The 25,119-nt window shown below is 39.9% G+C and overlaps 1 protein-coding gene across 1 annotated transcript in view; it reads right to left on the bottom strand.

Annotated features, from left to right (window-relative positions):
- Positions 1–424: 424 nt before the first annotated feature.
- Positions 425–25,119, bottom strand: part of GRTP1 (growth hormone regulated TBC protein 1) — a 36,357-nt gene continuing 11,662 nt past the window's right edge. Inside the window, exons 4-8 of the mRNA XM_048327645.1 lie at positions 20,567–20,691; positions 18,676–18,772; positions 3,330–3,502; positions 3,034–3,219; positions 425–915 (exon numbers count right to left, since the gene is read on the bottom strand). Of these exons, the coding sequence (XP_048183602.1) occupies positions 826–915; positions 3,034–3,219; positions 3,330–3,502; positions 18,676–18,772; positions 20,567–20,691 (671 nt within the window). The 3' untranslated portion in view covers positions 425–825. The remainder of the gene's footprint in view (positions 916–3,033; positions 3,220–3,329; positions 3,503–18,675; positions 18,773–20,566; positions 20,692–25,119) is intronic.

Here is a 25,119-nt window from a genome sequence, read left to right as displayed (position 1 = left end):
TCTCCCTCCAGTCGTCTTTCGCCAGCTGGAAGGAGAGGATTTGGCCACGAGAGGGCTCTGTATGGACAAGAAAGCAGTTCCCAGACTCCTGGCCCCAGCAGGGCTGGAAGTGGCCCGGTGCCAATACAAACTTTAGAACTACACAGTATCTTCCCCTGTCAAAGAAGTCTGTTCATGGATGTCTTTACAAGTGTTTCTCCTCAAAGTTTTAGGGACACAGGTGTGTGCAATTGTACTACAGTTGCTCTATCTCACACTGCATAGATCAACTGCTAGTGAAGATCACTGCGACTGCTCTCTTGCCCTGCACTTTGCTGTATTTGAGTTCCTTGAGAGCAGTGAGGAAAAAGATGCCTGTATTCTAGCCCCTGACTGCCAGGCAGGACTCAGATCACATATTTTACTCTCTACACCAAGAAACAGGTTCTGACAAATTAAATTAATTTATTTTGTACAAACAGTAATAGTGTCACAGTTATTAAAGTAATACATAATTTTATACATCAGTTTTCTTTTAATATTACAAAATTCCCTGGGACTATTTTTTTAAAAGGAGGGTCCTGACATTGATCACATTCTAGTCTGAAAATACCTTAATCCTTAAAAATAAAAACAACACACCACCAACAAACAATAACAGAGCCACCAGTTCCAGTTATCAAATCTGACATACAGTACAAAGTGTTAACACACTTACTTGAAAGGCAGGAAAAATTGGTCAAGTGTCAATTAATTCATGGAAAGCTTAAAGTGTGCTTTAATCAGTGCAAATAGAGGAATGTGTCAATTGCTGTAGTATCTGACCACCTGGTTATATCTGGCAAGTTATCCCTGAGAAAGCAACTTCTCCCTACAAGTCTCTCGGAGTTTGTTGATTGTTGCCATGGATAAGCTTCCAGGATCTGTGAATATTTTCTGAGGGCAAAAGAAGAAAATTCTTAGTTAAAATGCTGGCCTTGGGACAGCATGCTAGAGTTCTCACATGGTTTTCTGATGTGTGAAATCCCTGCTTTGATGTCCATGCTGTGACATTGCTCACTGCTTTTTTGGCCTTCCTGTAACAGGGTAACATCATCATCTACTGTGCTGTAAACACGCAGTAAACCTGCGGCTCATAACAAGTGCGGTAAGTTACACAAAAGCAGCACTAGAAAATCTCTTCTGAATGTGTGTCCAGTTGAGATTATTTTAGATGGCAGGTGGTGGAAAGTGGAATATTTGGAACATATTAAACCGTCCTGGGTAATGTGACAAAGCACCAGTGTACTTTTTGTGTGATGCTAGCAGAGGTGGTTCAGGCTCTGGAACACACAAAGAAACCACTGTCTTCCTACTGCAAAAAATCAGTTCTAATCCCTCACTACACTACCTTTGCTCCTCTTCTCTACCAGGCTTTCCAGGGGAGTAATGAATACGGATGTAAGAACTTGATGCATTCTGAATGCCATCACACATTTTCAATTACTTTTTTTCTTTTGTTTCCACTTGTTGTTCAAGAACAATACATTTGTTTCCACTACTTCACCTAGAACTTCTGAGTGAACAAAACTGTGAAGCAAGCTACAAGTCTATGCACTTTAATCTACAGTTAAGGTGTGCGGGTACCTCAGTTCTCTGGAGCTGTCATTTAACAGCTCTAGAGATGAGATTGTAATTGAACCAGGTCAGAACAGCTTAAACACTAAGGTTCTCTTCTGGGGGAGGAGGCATAAAGATATGTGTCATCACCTCTACTGGTACTAATACCTGTACTGTTGAAAAAAACCTCAACCCAACAAATAAATCCAAACACAAAAGCACATGTTTCAAAGTTACAGAAGAACCTAACCTTAATTGTTTATCTAACTGCCTTCAAAGCTCCATTACTACAGTAAATAAGTTAAAATTCTCAGGGTAACTGCAAGAAAAAGGTGGTTGATTTTCTAAAAATAGCTGGTGTAAAATTTAACACAATTAAAGAGAGGGGATGGAAGTCCTTCAAGGACAAGTGTTAACATCAGCCTCTGAAGAGGTGTTCTTAAGGCAGTTAACATTTAATGAAATTCTTACTCTAAACTGTTTATGGAATGGACCTCTCAAACATCTCCCTTCTAAATTAAAGCTGTACCTGTGATTTTTCTCGTACTCCTTTAATTAAAAGACTTAAAAGTGTCAGTAAGTTAAGCTAATTTTTCTTCCATATGAGCAAAACCAAAAGTTAGTATAAATGACATCCTACTGTGACTGACCTATGCACAGAGATCTGCCATGAGCATGAAACTCTTTCGGGAGTAAATGTCACCGTCCAGGAGATGGTTTTGTGCACCCTGAGCAAACAATGATAGTGGAGTTGGCCAGGTGATTTATGACAGATGTGCTCCTGTTACTTGTTTTGTAGTTACCACCTTTTATGTTTCCATCTTCCGAGATAAAGCCCTGAGTCTCGTGTTTTATACTGATGTGGCACCCACTGTATTAATAATTTACAAGAATAATTCTTAGATTACATATTGTCATAGCACTTGGACACTCAACTTCATGGGTTTTTGTCTGGAAATGAGAACCTGCTGCTACTTGTCTTGTTCTAAACAGAATGCTGTGTGTTCTGGCACTAGTCATTTATCAGTGCAAGCTTGAAGTTCACTTTGTGCTTATTCTACAATACTGTATTACAATTAATCTGAAAAAAAGCACAGGATCGATATCCATAGTTCACTGGAAAAATGCACTAAAATTGTTTTCTCATCAGACTTCCTGCCTTAACTGGTAAAAAGGGCAAAAAGAATTTTCTTCCCTGTATGACAGATAATGCAGATGGATTGCTATATATGGAATTAGATAATAATTATTAAACATATTATTTAATTGATAATAATAAATATAAATTATTCAATATATTAATATATTTCTTAGAAAGGTTGGAGTTTCTTACTTTAAAAAACAATCCTGACAGCTACATTTCTCTTAACTGTATCCATCTTTTGCTCAGTGAAAAACATTTCTAAGTCAGTCTTGGTTTTAATCTGGAATGACTAAAAGCTGCAGAGAATTTACCTGCATGAAGCTGTGACACTCTGTTACAAATGTTCCTTTGGTGATCTGCTTAAATTTATCACAGATGTCAGGAAAATTCGTGGCTTCCAAAATAAAAGCTTGGTTTTGCTTAATCAATGTTAAGGCCACGCGGAAGATGATCTTTGACCCTTCGTAGAATAAACAATCCCATATTCGGAGCACAGTCTGCAAGGAAGAATTCAGATTAACCTTGATTTCCAGTAAGCAATTATTACTAAAGCAGTACAAACAAAATAATTATGGGTGTAGTAAGAGAACTTTATGTTACCGATTACCTCCACTGGAAGAATGTCAATGAACAGGCATATAAACCAGCGTGACACCACTAGGGTCCACATGACTCCATGTCTTTCCATCAGCTCTGCCACAGCTGGAACTTTCATTTTCACAAGTTCACCAAGGACTTCCTGATCAGTTTTGAGGCCCAACATTGCAGGACTGTAATAATCTTGGAGAGAAGAAATCAAAACTGAGGAATCTGTGGACATGATCTTTTCATGAAATTGAAGAGAATGTCCTCTGCAGCTGAATGTGTAAAGGCACAGTGAGCCTATAAATTCCAAGGTGAAGTAAGTTAACCCACAGCACGAAGATCTCTGCACTGTGGTCATACAGTGCTGCTCTTTCAGCCAAGGCTGATCCCTCTGCACAAACACTTCATTCATGCCTACTAAGTATCTTCTTTCTCGCTGATGTTTTTTGGCAATTCATTCTTCCTTCCCAAGGAAGGATAGTCTAGGTGGTTTTTAACTGCTAGCCTAAACTATGAAAGTGTAACTAATATTTAAACAGTCCAATATAACTACCACCTCCTTCCTGGGTGTGGGGGCTGCACAACTCCCAGTCCACACAACACCCAGACAGGTAACAAAAAACTCAAACCACCACAGTAACCTGCAGCCCTTAGACCACGTCCAGTCAAACTGGAAATGCAAATTCCCCAGAGTGTCAGCTGTGCAGGGGTGCTGGAGGCCAGATTCTCCCCATCTCCTAAGGTGTGACCTAGCCGTTAAGGTAGGAGTTTTTCTCTCCTTTCTCTGAGCCAAAAAAATCCCACTTTTCATAGAATAATTCTGAAAGGAAGTGAATGACACATCCCTCAGGCAACATGTCTTTCTTCTGAATTTACCTGCAAGAAAGGGATTGAAATAAGACCTATATCTCCTGCACTTCTGGTCACTGCAGTAAACTGGTAAATTCACAGTTAAGAACCACAGAGCGCCCTCTGGCCGTCAGTCCACAGCCTGTTTGTCAGTAATAAGCATTTTCATTACCAAGGTGCAGGCTGAACAACGAGCATCTCAGCTCTATAAACGAGTAGTTTTGGGTATATTTAAGGGAAGAAAAATACGTTGTTTCAATTCATTAGTATTCAAATGCCCCAGAAAGGGAAGAGAATTACACAGATGTTTAAGAAATTCGTATTTTGGGTTTATATATTGACAGAAACATTTAAGCTGGACTTGGCTGCTCCAGTCCATCATGGGAAGCAACCTTTGATGGTTCATGAGTGCTTTGCTGACAAGACCTATGTAATTAACTTTGTTTATGGAAAGAAACCAGTGGTAACACAAACACCTTTCTATGCCTTTCTTTCCTTCACTGATTTTGGAAAGCTGCAATTCAGGTTTCTCTCTCTTAACTGGTTTCTGCCAAGGTCCCCAGACACACACTTCATATAAAGGTGAAGGAATAAGAGCAAAGTCTATTTGCCTGCAGTAATTCTAATAAAACCTCCCAGTGCTGCAGGTAAGTTTAAAAATATGTCTGAACTATGCAGTACATGTATAACCACTTTAATTTCTGCAATTTCACAAGAGCAGTTTAATATTCCACTTTCCCGTGCCACTGGTTTTCCTGAACAGACTTCCCACCCATGAGCTATTTGCTCTGTATTTGTCCTGTCCAAACTCTAGAACATTTACAGGAGTTTTTAATGGCACTACATCACATTCAATCTTTAGGAATCTAGCTTTCTGTATGGGATCTTTTTCTTTGTTCCCACTGAAGAGTGAAACATAAAACTCCTCTACAGACCTAAGAGTCACTGCCACTCTATGTATTTCTTTAACCATCTGCCTTTCAATTGCTTGTAGGGAAAGCTCAAACAGCTAAACCACAAGTAATCCCATGAAAAAGTGTACTGAAAATACACCATAACCTCAGAGCCAACACAAAAACCTCTCTTTCTGCCTATGTTGTATTGGTGGTGTTCTCATTTTTGAACTGGAATGCAGGTAACAGTAACATTAATTAGCTGAGTAGATCTTTTTTAAAATGCTGCTTTAATGCAAGTGAAATCTAATCACATCTCCAATAGCAAGTAACAGAACAAGCCTTTTCTCTTTCCTATCCTTCCTCCTCCTCTCACACATCCACAAACCTTTTCCTTTTCTTTTGTGCTCCTGAAACATGTGAGTACTGAAAACTTCAAGTTACCACCAACAAATGTCCTCAGGAGGAAGGACAGCAGCCCACTTGCTCTGCTGCAATAATCTGATATGCTGAAACCAACAGCAGCTGCTATTTTTAATCTGTACAGCAAAGTAAATGTCAGGATCTCAAGAACACAACTGGACACCTACCCAGCTCTTTGAGAGCTGGCAAGCAAAAAGTTAACAGACAAGCAACGTGGATACATCACTCCACAAATTACTGAAGCAGCCAGGAAGCTTTGGTGTAAATTAAAATTTCATTCAAGTCTATTAAGACTGTACTGCTGGACAGAAAGGAAAAAAGGAACTATTCATCTATCTGGGGCAGCCCCCTGCTGTTCCTCGGAGCAGGAGCAGCTCCCATGTGCCCTGGTACACAGCACTGCAATGTTCAGCCCAGCGCTGCTGCAGGACAAGTGGGAGGAGTGATTAACGATTTATGCAAATGCCAATAACTGAGTAGCAGGGGTTTTCAGGATATTAGGTGCCAGTTCACAACAGAAGTTAGGTTAAAGAATCTGCACTCAAGACATTTTTACATGTAATTATTATACATTATAGTTCATGTGGGTATTAATTATAATTATTACACATAATTAATATGTAATTATCATTTTCTATTTATTTTTTCCTGTATATATACTTTTATACATAAATGTATGTATATAAAATTAGCTCTTCAAATTAGGAAAGCCACATTTCCAAATCCTTCAGAAACATTCCTGGAGGACCTCATATTTGTGCAAAACTTACCCACAGATCAGTTACAAGGAACACCTTTCACAGTCCACATCTGGTTTCACTAGGGAAAATGATTTTGTAACTTGGTTCAGTGCCTAAGTGCTTAGTAACATTTAACTTACATGGCCCTTCTATTCCCTTCTTATTTACTAGGGATTCCCAGTCATTAAGCCTTCTGGAAACGTGCCCTCAGCAAAAATCCTGCAGCTCTCCCTTGCTGCAAATGCTTCACTGTGCGCCCTACTTTCCTAGTATTTTGTAATTGGCTGCTCTGCCCAGAAGTCAAAATATCCTTTTTATAACCAAGTCTACACAAGCCTACCTCTCCCCCACACCACAAAGCTGTTTTTAATTAAATACAGCACAGTCAATTATTCTTACTCATCTACCATTGAAACACATTAGCTTCATGTCCCTTCCATATCTTATATCTTACAAATTATTTGAAATTTCTAGATTTGCATGATCCACATTTAATTAGCATCTTAATTATTTTTCCCCTCTCAATAATCTGGCAAGATACTGAGCAGCTGATGACCCAGAACAGACCTGAGTCAGTAACTGCTCCCAATCTGCCACTTACTAATTTAAAAAAAAAAAAAAGGTAGGCCAATTATATTGTGTATCTGTTGATCTAGGTGGTTTATGGGAGTGTCCTCTCACAAAATATCATTCCCCTGAAAAAAAACACATAGCCAGGTTGTTTCTTTTTATCCTCCAAATGGTCAAATGGAAGTGATAATTTTTAGGTGATCAGAAACTACATTATTTTTAATCACATTTTCTGGAAGGCAACAAATGAAATATTGTATTATAAATTATTATTGTATTATTAATTAATTGCTAAATTCCAGAAAAGTATCTAGATGAAAATCAAGTTCCTCGACATGCAACCTGGCATTTTCAAGTGCTTTTGGAAACTGATCCTAGGCTTTTTGTACTTTCCTCCCAGCTCTCCCTCTGTTGCTTGCCCATGTGGACCTGCTTTGCCTACTCTTTTGTTCCGAGTAACTGCCTATGGATTTTGGATGCCTTGCTAAGTTTAGGATTGCCCGAGAGCATAACAGAGGGCAATGTGGGCAGCATCCCACATGGATTCATCCTGCCAAGTGCCCCTTCCTCATCAAAGTCCTGACCCTGAACAGCAGTGTAGCCCTGTGGCTCTGCTGGGATCATCAGTGTCTTCCTCTTGAAGTCAAGCAGCAAACAGGAAAAGCCAGCTTCACCAGCTGCCAGGTACTTTATTGCTACTGTACAACACAGGTGACCACATGAAGGCACTTTTTCCCTTGTTCAAAGGGCTTTTTGTTACTAACACTGCACTGCCTGTGGCATGCACTCACTGAGCTGGAAACCTGTTCTGGCAAAGATGCATTCCTAACACTCCCTATCATTGTCTCCCTATCACAACAGTTAGCACCTCTGAATTTTACCAGAATGTCCAGGACTAAAATGTAACTGGCTGCTTATGCTCCAGAACAGTAATAAGATTTGTAGGAAGTAAGGATAAAGCTTGTAGGGACTGTATGACCTTGTTCTCTGTTACAAATAGATTAAGAGGTTCCAAAAATAAGTTTAAGAAGCAATACTCTTACAGCCTTAAATTACCTCTACGAGTCAGAGCTACAGAAGTTAAAAAAAAAAAATTCCTTCCAGTCTGTTGTGCATATGTCACGTTAAATACACACATTCCTAGCAGAACAAAATTCTTAAGTGTTACAAAAATGCCCAAAACAAGACCTCAGCTCTGCTGCTTACCTTCCAGCATTTCTGACTATTATTTCAAGAGCCTACATAGCCCAGCCTGGGACAGAACGATTTGTCTTGGAGATCCAAACCAGCTGAAAAGTTAAAAACTGGGTGGTTTAATTTTTCTCACAGTCTAAGCAATGCAAAATATTTTATTCACAAGAATATGTTTATAATGTCCATGAGAACTGGGGGGGGGGGGGGGGGGGGGGGGGGGGTGTGTGATAATAATAATGTTCTCTCTCCTCCCATAGTAGCAGAAATAGTTCATTTTTATACCAACAAACAACATTCAAGAATGTCTCCTTGCTGGAGATACCATTTGCTACCAGACCTCACTGGAATCCAGGAGGGAAACAGAACAGGCCTAAGGACTGGCAGGAAAAAATCAGAGGTATCCATGAACAGAATTTCATGAAAAGCACTCAGTTCTATATTTCAAGTGTAAACCAAAACAGATGCCATCACGTGCATTTGTAGGGGAAAAAAAGAAACATTTAAAACATACCAACTTTTGTGTCTTCTAAGTATCTACATCATGAGCCTTACATTAAAAGCTGAACAGCCTAAATTTGGGAAGAAATCAGAAAGCCACAACAAGAAAAGGGGGAAACTCAAGAGTACTGCCAATTCTTTTTGCAATATCAGGCCAGAGTGACCCCTGCAGGTATCCTGGCCAGAGTGATATCCTGCAGATATGCGGTTAAATGGCAAGCTAAAAACTCTTAACTACGTTATTTTTAAAACACAAGTTCCTAATTTTCCAGGGAACAGAAAAAAAAAAAAAAATCTAACAAACCAAGCAACCCTAAACAGGCTCAAGCCGTATTTTATCTCTTCCTTCAAACTAAACTGATTGAGAATTTCTGTCCTGGGGTACTGAACTCACACCACAGCCAGCATTAGCTGTATCATTCACAATTCAACATTAGCTTTAAGGAAACATAAGGAAACCAATTTTATTTTGGATGGCAGAACTACCTTAAAAAATGGGAATGCAAGCATTTTATGGAACCTTATTGGTTGATATTGAGATTACACAAAATCTAGAGTAATGTATCTTGAGAAATTACTTACTATTAACACCTTTCCAGCAAGCACAAAAAGGCAGTGTTTGTTTCTACATAATGCCATCTACCTGTATTCAACTTTTGCTTCTGGTCCCAGATTTGGAAAATAGATCCCAGGGAGCTGAAAGAGCCCTTTGGTTTCCCGTTTGCATTTCACAGAGCACAGTGGGATTCTGAGCAGATGCAGTAGCTACCTGCCATTTGGAAACTGAAGAAGCATGCTTGTTAATTAGAACGACAATGGAAAGGCAGGCAAAGATGCCATCCTTCCAGACATTACAGAAGGCAGAGATGAAATACAAAGGAACAAAGACTTCATGTGTAACCCCTTAGAGAAACAAACTGAAGTTAGCAGCATGTTGGAAAACACAAATGCAACTTTCAGACATTCTAGTTACAGAGAATGAAACTGGCTATGTTAATTATTTATTTACACACCAGCTCTGTTATGTGCTGCTCAGTAGAGACATTTGCATCATTTAAAACTAGTCCAGCTTAAAGTTGTAGCTACCAAAACACTCTCTTATAGCTTAGATATAGCTGAGGCAAATACTGTTGGCCAGCTCTCCTCTCTTTCCTCTTCATATCCAGTACCATTGGAATGGCTCCTTCTGTGGACAGTGGTTTTCTCACAGTATCACTGAGCCGACAGACACCAACAGACAGAGCATATTCCCTACTCAGCTGTTTCCAAACAGCCTGGCCTGACTCCAGTCATTGCACCCTATGAATTGTGCCTGTCTAAAGAGTTGCAGGCTTTGGAGAAGTCTGCAGCTTATGGAGCTGACGATGGTCCCAGGAGCCAAGGCTTTTAATTCACAAAACACTTTGACAGACTTTTATCACCAATTTCCTCAAACGAAGAGGAAATTCATTGAAAACTGCAACTGCTTATCCTGCTTGTTGAGGAAACAAACTTTTCTTTTAAAAACAAACAACTTACAGCTCTATAGTGAGTCTGAATGACTGATGACTTCAGCTGAATAAGGATTCTTGGGTCTGTGTTTTTTAACTCCTCCACAGGATTAGGAAGAATAGGTATTTTATCAGTTGACCATACTGACAAGATTATTCTGAACACTTCAGCACAAAACACAGCAGTGATACCCTGCCATGCTTAAGAAGAACCCCAGTGTTACATTTTCATCAGCTCTACCCAAGAATGCTACAGTCACACCGTAGGGACCATTGAGGACATTACTTGAGACTGGGACAGAAGCAGGCACCTTAAAACAGAGCTGAACCAACACGTACGGTTCTAGTCTGGCACTGGAAAAAGGAAACCAATCCAACACTTCGCTCTGAATAGAAGGGCAATTAAAGCCACAATCCTCTTACTTCAAGCTTGAAGAAGCTAACGAGAGAATTAATTTTATTCTTGAAGCAACAGTTTTTAAAACTGTAAGAGGAACAAGACTTTTCCGCTAGCCATAAACTGACAGCTTAGTAAAGTACTCCAGGTCTTCTGAACATGAAACACATGAAATTCAACCAAGGTTGCATTTTCCAACCATCTCTCTCAAACTGAACACTCATGTCTTGTACACTTAGGTAGACAAAAGTTACCACTGTACATCTTTTTAATTTAATTCCTTTACTCCCAAAGCACATCTCCTTACACCAACACATTCTTTATGTTGCCACCTCTGCTGCATTTGCATTATACTGTATTTTGAAACTGTATCAAAGCATGCTGTCAGTGCTTCTTTCTACTATGACATATTTGAAAAAACTCCATCGCAATAGAATTGAACTTTTGAAAAAAACCCTCAATTTTGCAGTATCTTAAGTTGCAAATACAATAAATCCAGAGTAAACACAGCTCAGAAAAAAGCCAAAGCAATCCTTGGATATATTTACTACTGAAAATAGAGTGTATCATCTCTGATTATGACATTAGCAAAACTGAGGTTAGAAAACTGCACCCAGCTCTGATATTTACAATTCAGGCAGGAAGTTGAAGAACTGGAAAGGAATGAAAGAAAAGGTTATGAATGCTACTTAGAAAAATTGAGTTCTGTAAGGAAGCTCTTTATTTGTAGCATTTATGCAAGAAAAATGAAAAGCAAAGTTAACCACATAGTGAAAACACACTAGGCATTGTGGGCTTTTCAATGTAGTAGGAGAAAGTCTTAAAAAGAAGTAATACGTGCAAATTAGGACAAGGCAAATTCCAATAAAAAATATAGCAAGTGTTTTTAATAAGACTGATTTACAGTTTGAATACACTACTAGCAGTGGTGGCAGGGTCACTCTTTCAAACCAAGTCTGGGACCTCTCGGATATCTTGACCTGGTCTCAAACACTTACAGGGACGTGGCACCCACAACTTCTCTGGGCAGCCTGTTCCACTGCCTCACTATCCTCCAAATAATGAATTTCCTCCTGACATCTAATCTAAGTGTCCCCTATTTTAGTTTAAAACCATTCCCCCTTGTCCTATCACGATCTGCTCCTGCAAGAAGCTGCTCTCCATCTTTTTTTGAAGGTCTCTTTAAGTACTGAAAGGCCACAATGGGAGGAATTACTACTATTTCCTCACCTGGCTTTTTGTATGGAAAATCCAGTTACACTTCCAGTTTTATGAGTCTTGGTATTTCATACACAGATAATGTCAAGCATATTAGTACATTTTATGGGGATTTACAAGTTAAAATACAAAACTCTACACTGGGATTTGCTTTGAGCATGTATAGCCCATCATACATTTGTCAGCTGATATGTTATGCTTCTAACTGTCAAAGAGACATATTCAGGAAGGTTCCTTTATTAAAATTGTAACTGAACATACAGAGCCCTGGCTGACCATCAGAAAGTAACAAAAAACCAAAAAAGCTGCTGTGCCTTTGCTGTGTTAATGCCGCAGGTAGAACAGCACAGTCCCTTTAGCATGGAGATGGCTCTGTCAAAAGTATAGTTTCTATACCACATGTGCACATTAGTGCTTTCACAGCTCAAGCCATTAGATAAAACTAAAAAAAAAACCCCAAACAAACCAAACCCCAGCAACAACAAAAAACCCCCACCACCATCACAAAAAAAAAAAAAAAAAATAGAACATCCCTCTAACATGGCTATTCCAATAAAATACAAAGCACAAAATAAGTAAGCCCTGAACCCACAGTTCCTACCTTCCTCCTAAGTACCTACCTTCCTCCTTTGCACGCAGCCAGGGAATTCTGCTTTTGATCGGCCCTAGCTGAATTAAGATTTCATTTGACAAGTTATTTTGCTGATGGCTTTTGAAAGGGATGAAACTTTGATTAACTGGGGAGATAAACAGGCAAATAGCACTGTCTGCACAGAAAGACAAAGGCTGCAGTCCCACACAGAGCAGTACCATGGATGGCCTACTGAAGATACTTCAAGTTCAACATAATCAAATTGTATCAATAAAAGGCTTGCTTGTCAGAACAAAGGAGGCATTCTTGACTTTTTCTTGGTGGAACAGGTCCTGCTTCCAGTGTAAATACAATCATGTTAAGGGACACAACATTCTTCAGCGTTTTTAAACGCTATGGGTGCTTTTGCTGCACAGCTGAAACTCAGCATGTTTCCTCACAAAAGTATGGCTGACAGCATGTATATTCTTGTCACATACAGCAAGCTTCTGTTTCAGACAAAAGTGTTAAGAGCTCTACCCAGCCAACTAAAACACACCTACTAAATAACAAGATTCTTCTTTTATTGATGAGGTATGTGACTGTGGGGGAAGGAGGTATGATACAGAAAGTAAATAAATTATTTCAAAAGTATAAATATCTGTATAATTTTATAGAAAAAACCCCAACAGTTACTTGTTTCCTGCTTGCTCAAGTCTCACAAATCCCCTAGCAGTTCAGATTTGTAAGTAATGAAGATTTAAGGCTTATCATAGTTTCTAAATACAGGCACATGACTCCTTCATTCCACCTTTAGCTTAACAGGACACTGCATGCTTAATTCATAGGTAAATTCAACTGATCTCTAATGCTCAAAGATTAATGCTTTAATTGTGGCTGGAGTATAACATGATGGAGTCTCTATTTCAGAACTCTTAATTGTTCAGCTGACCAGCAAAACACTCCTGTGTCCGAGTAGCAGATATGATGCTGTAGTCCAGAGATGCACACTACTACAGCATCAAATGCAATCCCAGACGAGCTCCATGGATGAGTGAGAATTCTGCCAACTCACAGACCTGCAGCTGAATGCTGCCAGAGGAGGAAGAAGAAGCCCAGAACTGATCAATCTGCTGAAATTTTCTGGGTTGATGGTGCTATAAAAAAAGCTCAGTTATCAAAAACTACTTGCAAACATGGTGTCATGCATAGCCTTGAGAGGAGCTTTCCACACCAAAAGCACATGCCTGAGGTGCTCAAGTCTTCTCTCTGAAAGGAAACACTTTTCATCATAACAGTCCCCATCTTAGGCTGCAAATTCAGCTCGGTTTAGGTCTAGCAGTGTTTTTTACTTGCAGAGCTAAATAAAATGCTTCCTGTGAAACAGTTCCACTCCCTTTGGAGATGCAGGTCTGAAAAGATGCAGCTGCCAAGCCAGTTCTGTATTCAGAGGTTCCCTGGCAATACCTAATTAGGGTATTTAAATAAATTCAGCCACAATAACGAAATAAATACAGACTTAACTGCAATTAAAAGCAAAGAGTCTAAATAGCAATACTTTACAGCTTAGTACAGCCTTCTGCATTTCCCAAGTGGTCCTTCCCTTCACAGCTGGAAGTCTGTATGATGGGACTTGAAAGAATGTTACAACACAAGTCACTCAAAAGAGAAGGATATACAAGAGTTTGAGAGGTAGCTATGATGCCATTCAGTTCAAATATTCATGTCTCTTACTGTGCCTAACTTCTTGTGCAACCTGCCAAGTCTCTGGCTGATACAACTGCAAGCCAGAGAGAGCTGAACAAACATGGGAGATATCTGTTAGCATGCAGGCACTTGCCTTAACCAGCAGTCACTATGTTAGACACCAAACTGGCACCTTGCTTTGCACCTTGTGTCTTTGCAGCTAATGCCAGTTACTTCAGTGCAATCTACTACTTTGGTGACTATTTCATCATTTAAAACTCTGCTCTTTTAATTTTTTATAAACAAAGAGGCAGTACACATTGGTAAAAAAAAAAATTTAAAAGAAGCTGCTAAAAAGTAACGAGACTGAAGGAAGATTGTTAGACTGATTCTTGAAGAATGCTACACCTCATGTAAGGTTTTTATTAAGAACATTGGAGAGAAAGAAAAAGCCGGTATTTGTTGACAATCCTAAATTAGGAGATACTGACCCACGTCAGTACACAAGGCACAACAAAGTAACAGTGTAGAGACTGGAGTAAGAGACATGATGACATTTAAAATAACAAGAACAAGGATGTGCAAGTAAAGTTCAGCAAAAAGGTGTTATGAATTCCTAAATGCTGTGGAAAAAAATCTGTTGACAATGAGAGAGGAGGAACAGCACATGCATTATGATGGAGATAACAAATCAAAACTAGAGCACCACTAAAGAAAAAAGGCAAGGGAAAGCCTACAGTTTTTCTCTCTTAAGCAAAACACTTTCCACTGTGAAAAGAGCCACTGCACAAGGCATTAGCTGATTCTCCAGTGGAAAATAAAAGTGTGCCACTGTGATCAGGTTTAAAAAAAAAAAAATTGAAAAATCAGTTTGAACTGGAACAACACACAGAATAATTACTAGGCTAAAACAGGAACAGAAAAAAGTTTCATGCAAGAGAAGAGTTTGACTGAAGCAGCATAGCCATACAAAAAACCTCCAAAATTAATTGACTGCATCCTACAAATACATGAAAAGTGAGCACAAAAGAGAGGGGGACTTTTCTCACCCCCAAAAGTCGGCATTGACACTAGAATAAAAGGATGTAAAACTGGCCATGAACAGGGCAGTGCAGAACTCATGAGAACTCTCTTAACCACAGGAGAAGTACTCTACAACTAGTTTTCAGTAAGCGTTAACTCCAGTATAGTAGTCCAGTAGACTAATTAGAGTATAGCTTGATATACACAATTGCTTCCAGACTGAGAACCACTGAAGGCAGGAGGGGGATTATTCTCCTATATATAAGCATAACTGTCATGCTTAAGTCAGACCAAATTGTTGAATTTTTCTTCTCATAAACTCACAACTTAATCACAAATATGTAAAATATGACAAATACACACCTTAACTTACATACTGAGGTATGACAGTCAAAAGGTCCTACCTACCCAATGCTTTCTAAAGCAATCTCCCAACTATTTCCTTAGCAGAACAAAAAAATCCCCAAAACTTCTCAACAAGGATCAGTGATGAACAGAACAGAAACATCAGAGCTATGCTGAGTACACACTGCAGTCACATCCACTTTGAGTTTGAATTGAATCTATACTGCTTCTTGTGGGCAACGCTGTCTGCTCCAGTCATCTGTTTGAATGAGCCTGGGAATAAAAAAACACTTGGTAACACCCAAAACTTCAGTTAAACAAATAATTCTCTTCCCCCTTGCTGTGTTTAAATGATAATCCCTCCAAATCCCTGGCTGAGCAGCTGACAGACACAATGGGCAGAAATGCATGGGCTTGCCTTCAGCAGAAGCCTCCCCCAGATGTACTCAGCAGTGCTATGTTCAGCCAAATGAAAGGCATGCACAGAACTCCTCCTATCAATCAACCAAATCCTAATTTACTGGCTCTCTCCTCCAGCTGTGTTATCTCCATTTGGATGTAACAGAACAACTCAGCCTGAAAACCTTTACTGATGGAGTCCCATTTTCTGTCCCTTCCCCAGAATGCTCCCATCTGTCACACTGTACATTTTTCAATCAATGACATTGATCTGCGGCTGCCTCAGTTCACCTGCTGACCAAGAAAAGCACTGTCAGCATGATGGTACTGGAGCGGCTGCTTAATGTAATTAAACGCGTGTGGGGAGGGGAGGGAGCACTCACAGGGACACGGGAGAGGGCAGAGAATGGATTTCTAAATTGTCCTAAAGCACCACTGATTTAACTGGCAGCGACAGGACACACTCGAAAATGAGGACATGACCTGGAGGCATATTTGATGACATGGCAGGGGAAAAACATGTAGATTATAATGCAAACAAATCAAGAAAAGCACATCAGCAACCAAACTAATGGAAAAATGTTGGCTAATCAAACTGTTAGCATCCAACAAAACTGATTCCTAGTCTTCCCTCAGAAGACCTGGAAAACATTCAAGATCTAGATGATCTTGAGAGGTACAGTGCTTTTCTGCTTCCCTAACAAATAATTGTAGGGCTTAAAACTCAAATGTGCTGTACATTGCACTGTTAACAGAAAAGTATAATTATTTACTTGAGTTCCTTTATGAATATGGTCTGATTCTCTTTCTCTCACATATGTACACAAAGTATTTCACTGAAATTACCCCAATTATTTTATCTGTCATGCTTTGAATTTTATAAATATACAAATCAAACATGATATAGAAGAGTGGTGGGAATAGAAGGGATAAAAATATTTTTTAGAGTTTTGGGGGGAAAAGCACCAGCAACAAGTTTTCTGTCAATAAAGCCTTGTATTATTCAATACAAATATTTATACTATATAGAAGATTCATACTGCCCAGTTGGACCCAGGCTAAAGTCAGTAACAACAATCTTGTTACAGGAAAGTAAAAATATATCTGTAACTTGAGTAAATATACACACCTCCTTTATACATAGTAATTGCATTTCATGTTATGACTTTCTTCTCATCACCAATGCTACCTGTCTAACAACACAACAACCAAGAGGGAGAAATAAGAACAACTTTTGCCACAAGTATCAGTGAAGTGTAAAAGGATACACAAGAACTGAAGGTTTTATGACAAAGTGAATTAAGTTCCCTACCAAAAACAACGAACACAAAATTCTGCCTCTACCTCCTTTGCCTCAAATAAAAGTGTCGAAGATTATTGAAAGGATTAACAGTAAGAGTTTCCACACAGCATTTCACAATAAACCTGCCTTGTACTGAGTGCCTTATCCCTGACACAGTGATGTCAAGGCAGACATCCACCCATGCCAGGTATTGGCAGGTCACATGGCAGACAGCAGCCCTGTCTCCTACCTGTTTGCACAGCTTAGAGTTCTCAAGGCTGAACAAAAGCAACAGACAGTTGATTTCTTTAGACTATTTTTATAGCTTAAAAGTAAACTTCAAGGCTGCATAATGGCAAATATTTGCAGACGGATTCAACAATTCATAACATTCCCTGCCTGTCTCTACTCTTTCAGTCTGGAAACAAAGTCCAACCACCCTTTCCACACAAGGAAAATCCAAGTTCCTATATGATGTATTCCATGTAAAATAATTTTTTACAGGCATTCAAAAGCATGAAAAGAATCTTCCAGCTATTCTTCTTTATTTCTCAAGGTCTTTCCTTTCTATTCAATAGGGAACCAAAAATTATATATCTTTTTGTTTAATCTTAAACAAGAACGGACAGAAGGAAAAATGAAAGTATCAATCAACCTCGATGTCGTTGACCAGTACCTAGTTGACAGTGTAATACTGAATTCCACCTCCAACCATTTGAGATAAAGATCTGTGCAAAAGCAAAACTAGGCCAATAAGGAATTAGTCCTCCATTTTCTATTGGTCTTCCAGTTAGACTTTCCACCTAAATTAAAGGTGTATCTGTAGTTAGTCCTGTGCAATGCTACTGGGAATTCACGATGAAACCATTCTCCTTCTATAATTAAATCCCAAGAAAAAACATTCCTAAATGCATTTCACAGGAGTAAAAAATGTGCCTGGTGTCTGCTTCTGGCTTTAAACTACCTCACGTGCAGTGAGGTTCAGCTTATACATAGGGCAAAACTGATTGTGTAAACACCTCCTGCAAACCCAGGGAACCAGGCAAGGGAACTCAGAGAGCTACTGAACAAACCAGATGCAGATATTGTCTACAGCTTAATTTCTCCTAATTTAATAGCTGAATATCTCTCTGGACTCTATTGACCAGCCTGGCTAGATCACCGTGGATTGTAACTGAGCTTTAACAAGAACTTTCCATACAGACACAGATTTTGACATTTGTCTGCTTTGTTGCAAAATCACAATGTGTAAAGTGTCCAAGAAGTTGACACTCAGAAGTAGGGACACAGCAGGAACTACCACCACCTTGTCAAAAAGCTCTGCAGAAAGCTCATATTGTGTCCTGCCAAGCCTGGGAATTCCTGCTCCGGGCTCAGTGCTCAAACTGGGCACATCTCCCACCTTTGCTCTGCTCTGCAATCACTGCTTCATCTGTGCTTTGTGCGACATCCCTGCAGCCAGAAGCGCCAAATCCCAGACACCTTCCCAAGCCCTGTTCCCCAGCATCACAGTGACAGAGGAAGACACCTAGATAACAGGTGTAAGTAGGGAGTGAGAAGAAAGACTGCATATTAACATACATATAAACCACTGCCTCAAGATGGAATCTGACTATGAAATATTGACAAATTTTGCCTGTGTGCTGTGTCTTTGTCCTGTGTTTCCAGGACCTAAAAAACCTTTAGTCCAGGCAAGCCCATTTTAACATCTAAAGCCTCTGAAACTGGAGAAGAATGCAAAGATAAAAGCCAAGCTCCAATATATGAATAAAACTATGTTTTTAACATACCAGGCAATATTCTTCCAATAAGAGCATCTAGCAACCAAAAGGACTCCTCTTCATTCTTTGTTATAAGAATCAGGTATCCAGCAATGAAGTTCATGCCCTGAAACAGAAAGAAGGGTTTTGAGATGCATACACTTATCTTAAGAGTTTCTAGTTTACTTCTTTTGATTAAGGGCTAAATTACTACAGCTCTACAAAGTGTGCGTACTAAATCAACTCTAGTAATGAAGGCCTTCGGTTGAGTAACCTGCTAAACCTGCATGACAACAGCTAAAAAGAATTATTAACAAAGATCAAGGGGAAGAAAATTAAAAGAAAAAGCTTAGCAGTCTATACTTTCAATTTTCCTTTTTTTTTTTTTAAATTCCAAAGCCCAGTGCAACTGAAAGCTGCTTTGATCAGAACCCAGCCACAGCTGTATTAGATGAGCACTACCAACATAACACACCTGCAGGTAGACAGTGAGGCTGCAGGAGGAGAATGTCTGACCCAAACACACTAAGTAAAACATTGCAGCCCCATCAGCTTTTACAAGTTTTTGCTGCTTAACTCATCCAAACGCTGCATACAAACATATTTCTTCCGTAATATCTCTAGTACTCCATATACACATATAATAGCACTGATCCTGTGAGGAGACCAGAGGTGCAAAGAATCCACACAAAAGTTTTTTTAAGTGTTCTTCTTTTGTTAGTCCATTAAACAGTAAAGGTACCAAAACATTTTATTAACAATTGGACATGTAGAAGCTACTATGGTTTAGAAGTTGTGTTATGTTGTGTATAACTGCCTCTATACAGAAACCTGACACTTGGCAAAAGTGAGTATTCGTAATTCTACCCCTTCTGTTATTATCAAAACATTAAAATTATATTTTAATAAATACATATTACTGAAAATCATAAATATCACTCATCTTTTGAAGAATGGGAGTAAATAATTTCTGTACTAAAACTGGTTGGGATACACAAGAAAAAAAAATTTTTTTTAGAGACTTCAGTGTAGGTTTAAGTCCCTTTAAGTCTTCTCCTCTCCAGATTTAAATAAATACTGTTCATATTCTTTCAAATTTGGAATAGTTGTACTTACTGCACTAACTTTCTCAACTAACACAAGCTATATGTTAGCACACATATTCTTGCTGAGGAAGGGGACAAGACAGGAGAGGACTTAATAAGTGAACTGAAAACACATTTTGCAGTTCCTGCTTCTTTAAGATCCTTAAGGATGGCTGCTTTTTTTCTTGACTGTCAGACTGTCATGAAATCAACTTATCTTCTTTGTGTCCCACAGGAAACTTTACAGTACTTGACAGTGACAACAGAAGCTTTCCTGAGCTGCCATCAAAGCAGTATCAGGTTGAATTTCAAAGAAATTTTCTTCCTACTTGTGTTATCTATATTGGGAGATGGCACTAAATAAATGCTACCAGCCCCGAAGTACATGATGTCACATTAATGCTGGTCTCTCTGTACTTTGGAAAATGTGACAGTGAAAACAAAGGAAATTGAGATCTCATGATGCCTTCTACATACCAAGGACTGTTTGGGGGAAGATGGCAGGAGGGAGGAAGAGGGAAAGGCAGGCTTGCTTTCTCTTGCTCTCCAAAGCAACTACTCTTAATACAACCATGTGTGATAAAATATTTCTGTTGCAGCTGACAAATGGAACCAAAGTGATCAAGCTGGCATATGAGAACAGCCACTGAGAAACTCAGAAGGACATGTGAACTTGCCTGAAGCAATTCATACAGCCCCCCCTTCCCTCCCCTCCTGGGGCCAGTTTAAAAACAGAAATAGTTTGTGGGTGTGCTTCTAAAAACACACATTCAAATGGACAAGAACAGTTACCACTCATGAAATGCAGCATTGTTTACAAAACAATGATTACCTACCTGACAATATCCTACTGCTTTATTATGATGCCCATATGCTACCAATACATTGTAGAGTGCATGCTGCAAACACGGATCAGCGGTTTTGCGGAATTTTACATTATCTGGAAATGTTCTGTTCATGTCTAGACAAAAGGGAAAAAGACCAAAATTAAGAGCCGTTCCCTCTCACTTTCCAAACAAACTTTTACAGGTCTTCTGAAGTACAACTGAAGCTTCACTATGGTTCACTGAACTGTTGTTTTGGTGGAATAATCTTAAACAGCTTTACCTCAGTTTTGGCTAAAAGGGCACTTGCATTCAAGGATAATCTCTTCCTAGAAAGAATAATCCTATTAGTTGTTGGGGTTTTAGGAGTTCTCCTTCTGTTTTCTTTTTCTCTTAAAGAATTTTCCCCATACATGTTGCCAGGGGGACAAATTACTGGGTGCTTAAGAAAAACAAGACCTGGCCACAGGAGGAGGGGTCCACCTGGCTACTCTCTTTCACCTGGGCTTGTGAGCTGTTAGTTCCCGCGTTTGGACAGAGAGAGAGGCTGGAAGGAATTCGTCAGCACTGGAGACTCTGCTTTTTCAGCTGCCTTCCTTCTACCGGAGAAACCCCGGGATTCCCAAGCCCGCCTTTCCCTGTCCCGCTGGGAGCAGGGCCGTGGCCGCCCTGCCCCCGCCATTGCTTGGAGCCTTCGCTACGTTGTAGCCCCGCATGCCCTGCCTGCTCAGACCTCCAGGGGCTCCCACCGCAGCTCCAGAGTTCGATCCATCTCGTCTGCCACCCGGGATTTGTGCTTGTCTCTGCCGTTCCAGCCTGCTGTTCCCGAGGGTCCGGCCGGACACCGGGATCGGCTGCCCAGCGGTTTGTGAAGCCTTTGTCCCATCCCTTCCCGGGATCCCAGGGCACCGGTGCCGCGTGCTCCCCGAGCTCGCTCCGGAGCGCCCCCTGCAGCCGCGGGGGAACCATCGCACCTGCCCTGCTCACCGGGAGCCGCCAGCGCCCCTGCCGGCTGCGAGCGGAACTGCACCCGAGGGGAAAGGGCCTGACAGCCGAGAAGGCTGGCACTGGGTTTGTGATTGATTGCTGGTACTGCCATAGTTATTGCTGTTTGTTTGACTGGTTATACACATACAGATATATAATAGTAAAGAACTGTTATTCCTGTTCCTCATATCTTTGCCTGAAAGCCCCTTAATTTCAAAATTATAATAATTTGGAGGGAAGGGGGTTTTAATTTTTTTTTTCTCTTCCATTTCAAGGGAGACTCCTGCCTTCCTTGGCAGACACCTGTCTTTCAAACCAAGACATTAGTATACAGAAACCAATTTCAAGCAGGCCTAAAGAAATTTTCCTGCAGATTGGACTCCCTCCACGTCTGACTGCAAAGGCTTAAATGAAAGCAAACCAGGTATTTAGACCGACAGACACAAGACATGCCAAATGTATCAAGTCAAGTGGCATGAAATGAGTTGTGCCTCTAGGAAAAGCATATTCTCATAACAAATCAGATGAACTTTCAATTGACTTTACTCAGTGAACTTCTACCAAACAGTAACAGCCAAAAAAACCCAGACCCGTTCCCACAGCTGCCAACTTCCACTTAAAAATCACTTTTAAAAATTTAAGTTTCTCCATGATGTGATCATGAGAGGAGTTGTGTCTTCACTGGTGCAAGATCGAGAGTGGGAGTGATTTCTGAAAACCAAGCAGCAGAGCACATTCCCACATGCTTCAAGCTCAATCCTTAACCAAGTAAGGAGTATGCAATTACTGACATTTCCAACCATCAATTTCTTTCAGACCAAACACTAACAGTAGGACTCATCTCTCCTTACAAAGGTCTAAAAATTAGTCATGCAAGTTTGATCCAGTTACCCCAAACCAGCCCATAGTTGTTGGAAAGAAACTGGCAGAGTTAATTTTTGGCTTGCTTCACTCCATAAAGAAAGAACCCAAGGTCACTAGTCCAGACTTGTGCATCTGATTTTTAAACAGAAATTTTCTCTCCAACTTAAATGTCTAAAAGTAACTTTGCAGATTTTCCAAACCCAAGAGTTATTAATAAAATATGAGTAGTTTCTTGGGTTATATTTAACAACAACAAATTGGGTTAAAGTTAAAAACAAACTTCAATAACAGCACCTCTGTACAGATCTTCATGTCCTAAGAATTATCACTTTTTATCAGCCTTTTCCGGCACAAAGGAAGAAGTCTGTTACAGCTTTGACACAAAGTTCAGCTGTAAGCAACCAAAGGAAGAAAGCTCCCCAAAATCACGAGCAGTGTAGTGGAAGTCACATGCATTAAGAAGTTATCATACTAATCACTATTTCTTCCTTTTAAAGTGAACAAATCATTACCAGGAAAATATTTCACTTCACCTCTCATGTGAATGGAAAAAAACCACAAGGAAAAAGAGGACCTGAACAACAGACAGTTACAGGATAAACAAATTTCTTTTGTTTCTTCTTGGTAGGAATGCAGCATAGTATTTGCATAATCAAAATTTATTCTTTATTAAAGTATATGCTGAATGTTACAGAAAAGATTAATGCTGAATTTTGGCCATGGCTCTTCTCAGCTATGCAAAGGTGAGCGGGGAGTAAGAGAAGTCCATCACATACAAAGCAGGGACTACTCACACTGAACTCATCTGTAACTTCACAACCTGAAATTGAGAGAATCAGCTGCAACTTGTTTTCTGATTGGAGAGCACTTTTTTCCTACAAGGACTGGTGGAAGCCTTCCCTAGTTTTATGAAGGATTTTAAACTTTCTTTTATATTTACTAACAGTATTTTAGTTTAGGGGAAGGGGATGGAGAGAAAAAACAAGATACAAGAGCTCAAAGACTTTACTCTTAATAGAAGATATAGGGCATGGTCCTTGTGCCAGACTATTACTTTGAGCCCAAGAGCAGAGGGTCTCATTGCCTCTCCATCCTACCCTTTCTGCTCCATTTGCATGCTCTCCCTCTTCCTCCAGTTCTAAGGCTCCTCTAGCTCAAGGTGAGGGAACTCAACCCACTCCACAGGCACACACAAGCCAATACATTTTATCATACTAAAAGATGAGGGTCAGAGATTACTTGAGGCAAATGGCAGGAGTAGGCAAGAGCTGTTCATTTGGCTTCACTGCTTATATCCACTTTAATACATCTATTCCAGGGGAGACATCCAAATACTTCCTTCTCATGCTCTGCACAGCCTACCCTCTGACCTACTGTCCATTAATCTGCTTCGTTCTTAACGGACATTACTGTCCAAAGGAACACAGCTTCAAACTGGTCCAGTTTGGGGGAAAAAAAAAAATCGGGATTCTTTTCAAGCAGCAAAATGAACATTAGAATCTTACACTGCTAAATAAATCCCAAAATTATGACTATCTTGTCATTATGTGCAGATCTGCTTATAAATAAACTAGGTATGGGAGCACAGAATCAGGAAGAAGGCCACAATGAAAAGATTAACTACTCTTTTGTAGTAAATTTAGATTAAATCCCAATAGAATTTTTTTAGACAATCTTTCAGCACTCAGAGGTGGCAGTTTTATGCTGCTGTGAAACAAAACCAACCAAAAGCTTTCCTGCTGATTCATCTCTGTGCAGGAACCATGAGAAGACCATTGGCTTCTTTCTTCCCTCTCATGGGTCTGCAGTATTTCTACCTCACTCAGTAACATAAACAAAGGCAGAACACATTAGCCTCAGTTTATAAAAAAGATGTCTATTTCGGTACCAAGAATCAGAGTCATTGATGTTATTTCTGGAGCAAAGAGATTTGAAAGCGCAGTCCAGAAAACCAATGCTTTTGGAACCAGTCTCGTGCTTTTCCTACTTAGGGTACTTCAAAGGTCAGGCATCTACAGGACAACCTTCTTCACCTTGCTATCTCATCCTTCCTTTTTGTCCTGATTCTAGCCACGATAGGGTTAATTTCTGCAGTAGCTGGGAGGGGGTGTGGCTATAGGGCCTGGAGGTTGCTCTATACCACCTCATCACTGCCAGGGGGTGGGAAAGGGACTCTCTTCCAGGGAGAAGGGGTTCCCATTCAGTTGAGAAAGTGGCAGAGGTATTGTCTATTATCGTGTGCTTTCTTTCTGTGTGAATTGTTTTGTATACCTTTTGTTATTAATATTGTTGCTGTTACTGTTTGTTTTCATATCTCATTGCTGTTTCCAGTAAATTGTTCTTATCTCAACCCATGATCTTCGCCTTTTGTCCCTCCAACTGGAGGGGGGAGAGGGACCAGCATGTGGTTTTAGAGGGAGTGCTAAATTGGAGAATACATTTCCTAAACCATGGCACTTTTACTTTCATATCCAGGTGCTTCTCACTATGAGACACAGGTGGTCAGTAAATTACACAAGTATTTTTATAACTAATATATTGTACTCCACTTATGGCCACTTCTTTGCTACTCCTACATCTGTGATGTGCATCTGCTCTGAAGAGCTTCAAGGCAGGTAATTTTTTCTTTTTTTACATAGTAGAGAGCAGAGCAAAAATTCACCTCATCTGCCAACTACAAGCATTCAAAAACTCCACTGCATATCCAGAATTCA

This window comes from Corvus hawaiiensis, chromosome 2 (genome assembly GCF_020740725.1).
Source record: "Corvus hawaiiensis isolate bCorHaw1 chromosome 2, bCorHaw1.pri.cur, whole genome shotgun sequence".
Lineage (NCBI taxonomy): Eukaryota > Metazoa > Chordata > Aves > Passeriformes > Corvidae > Corvus > Corvus hawaiiensis.
This window is presented reverse-complemented; position numbering and strand designations above follow the sequence as displayed.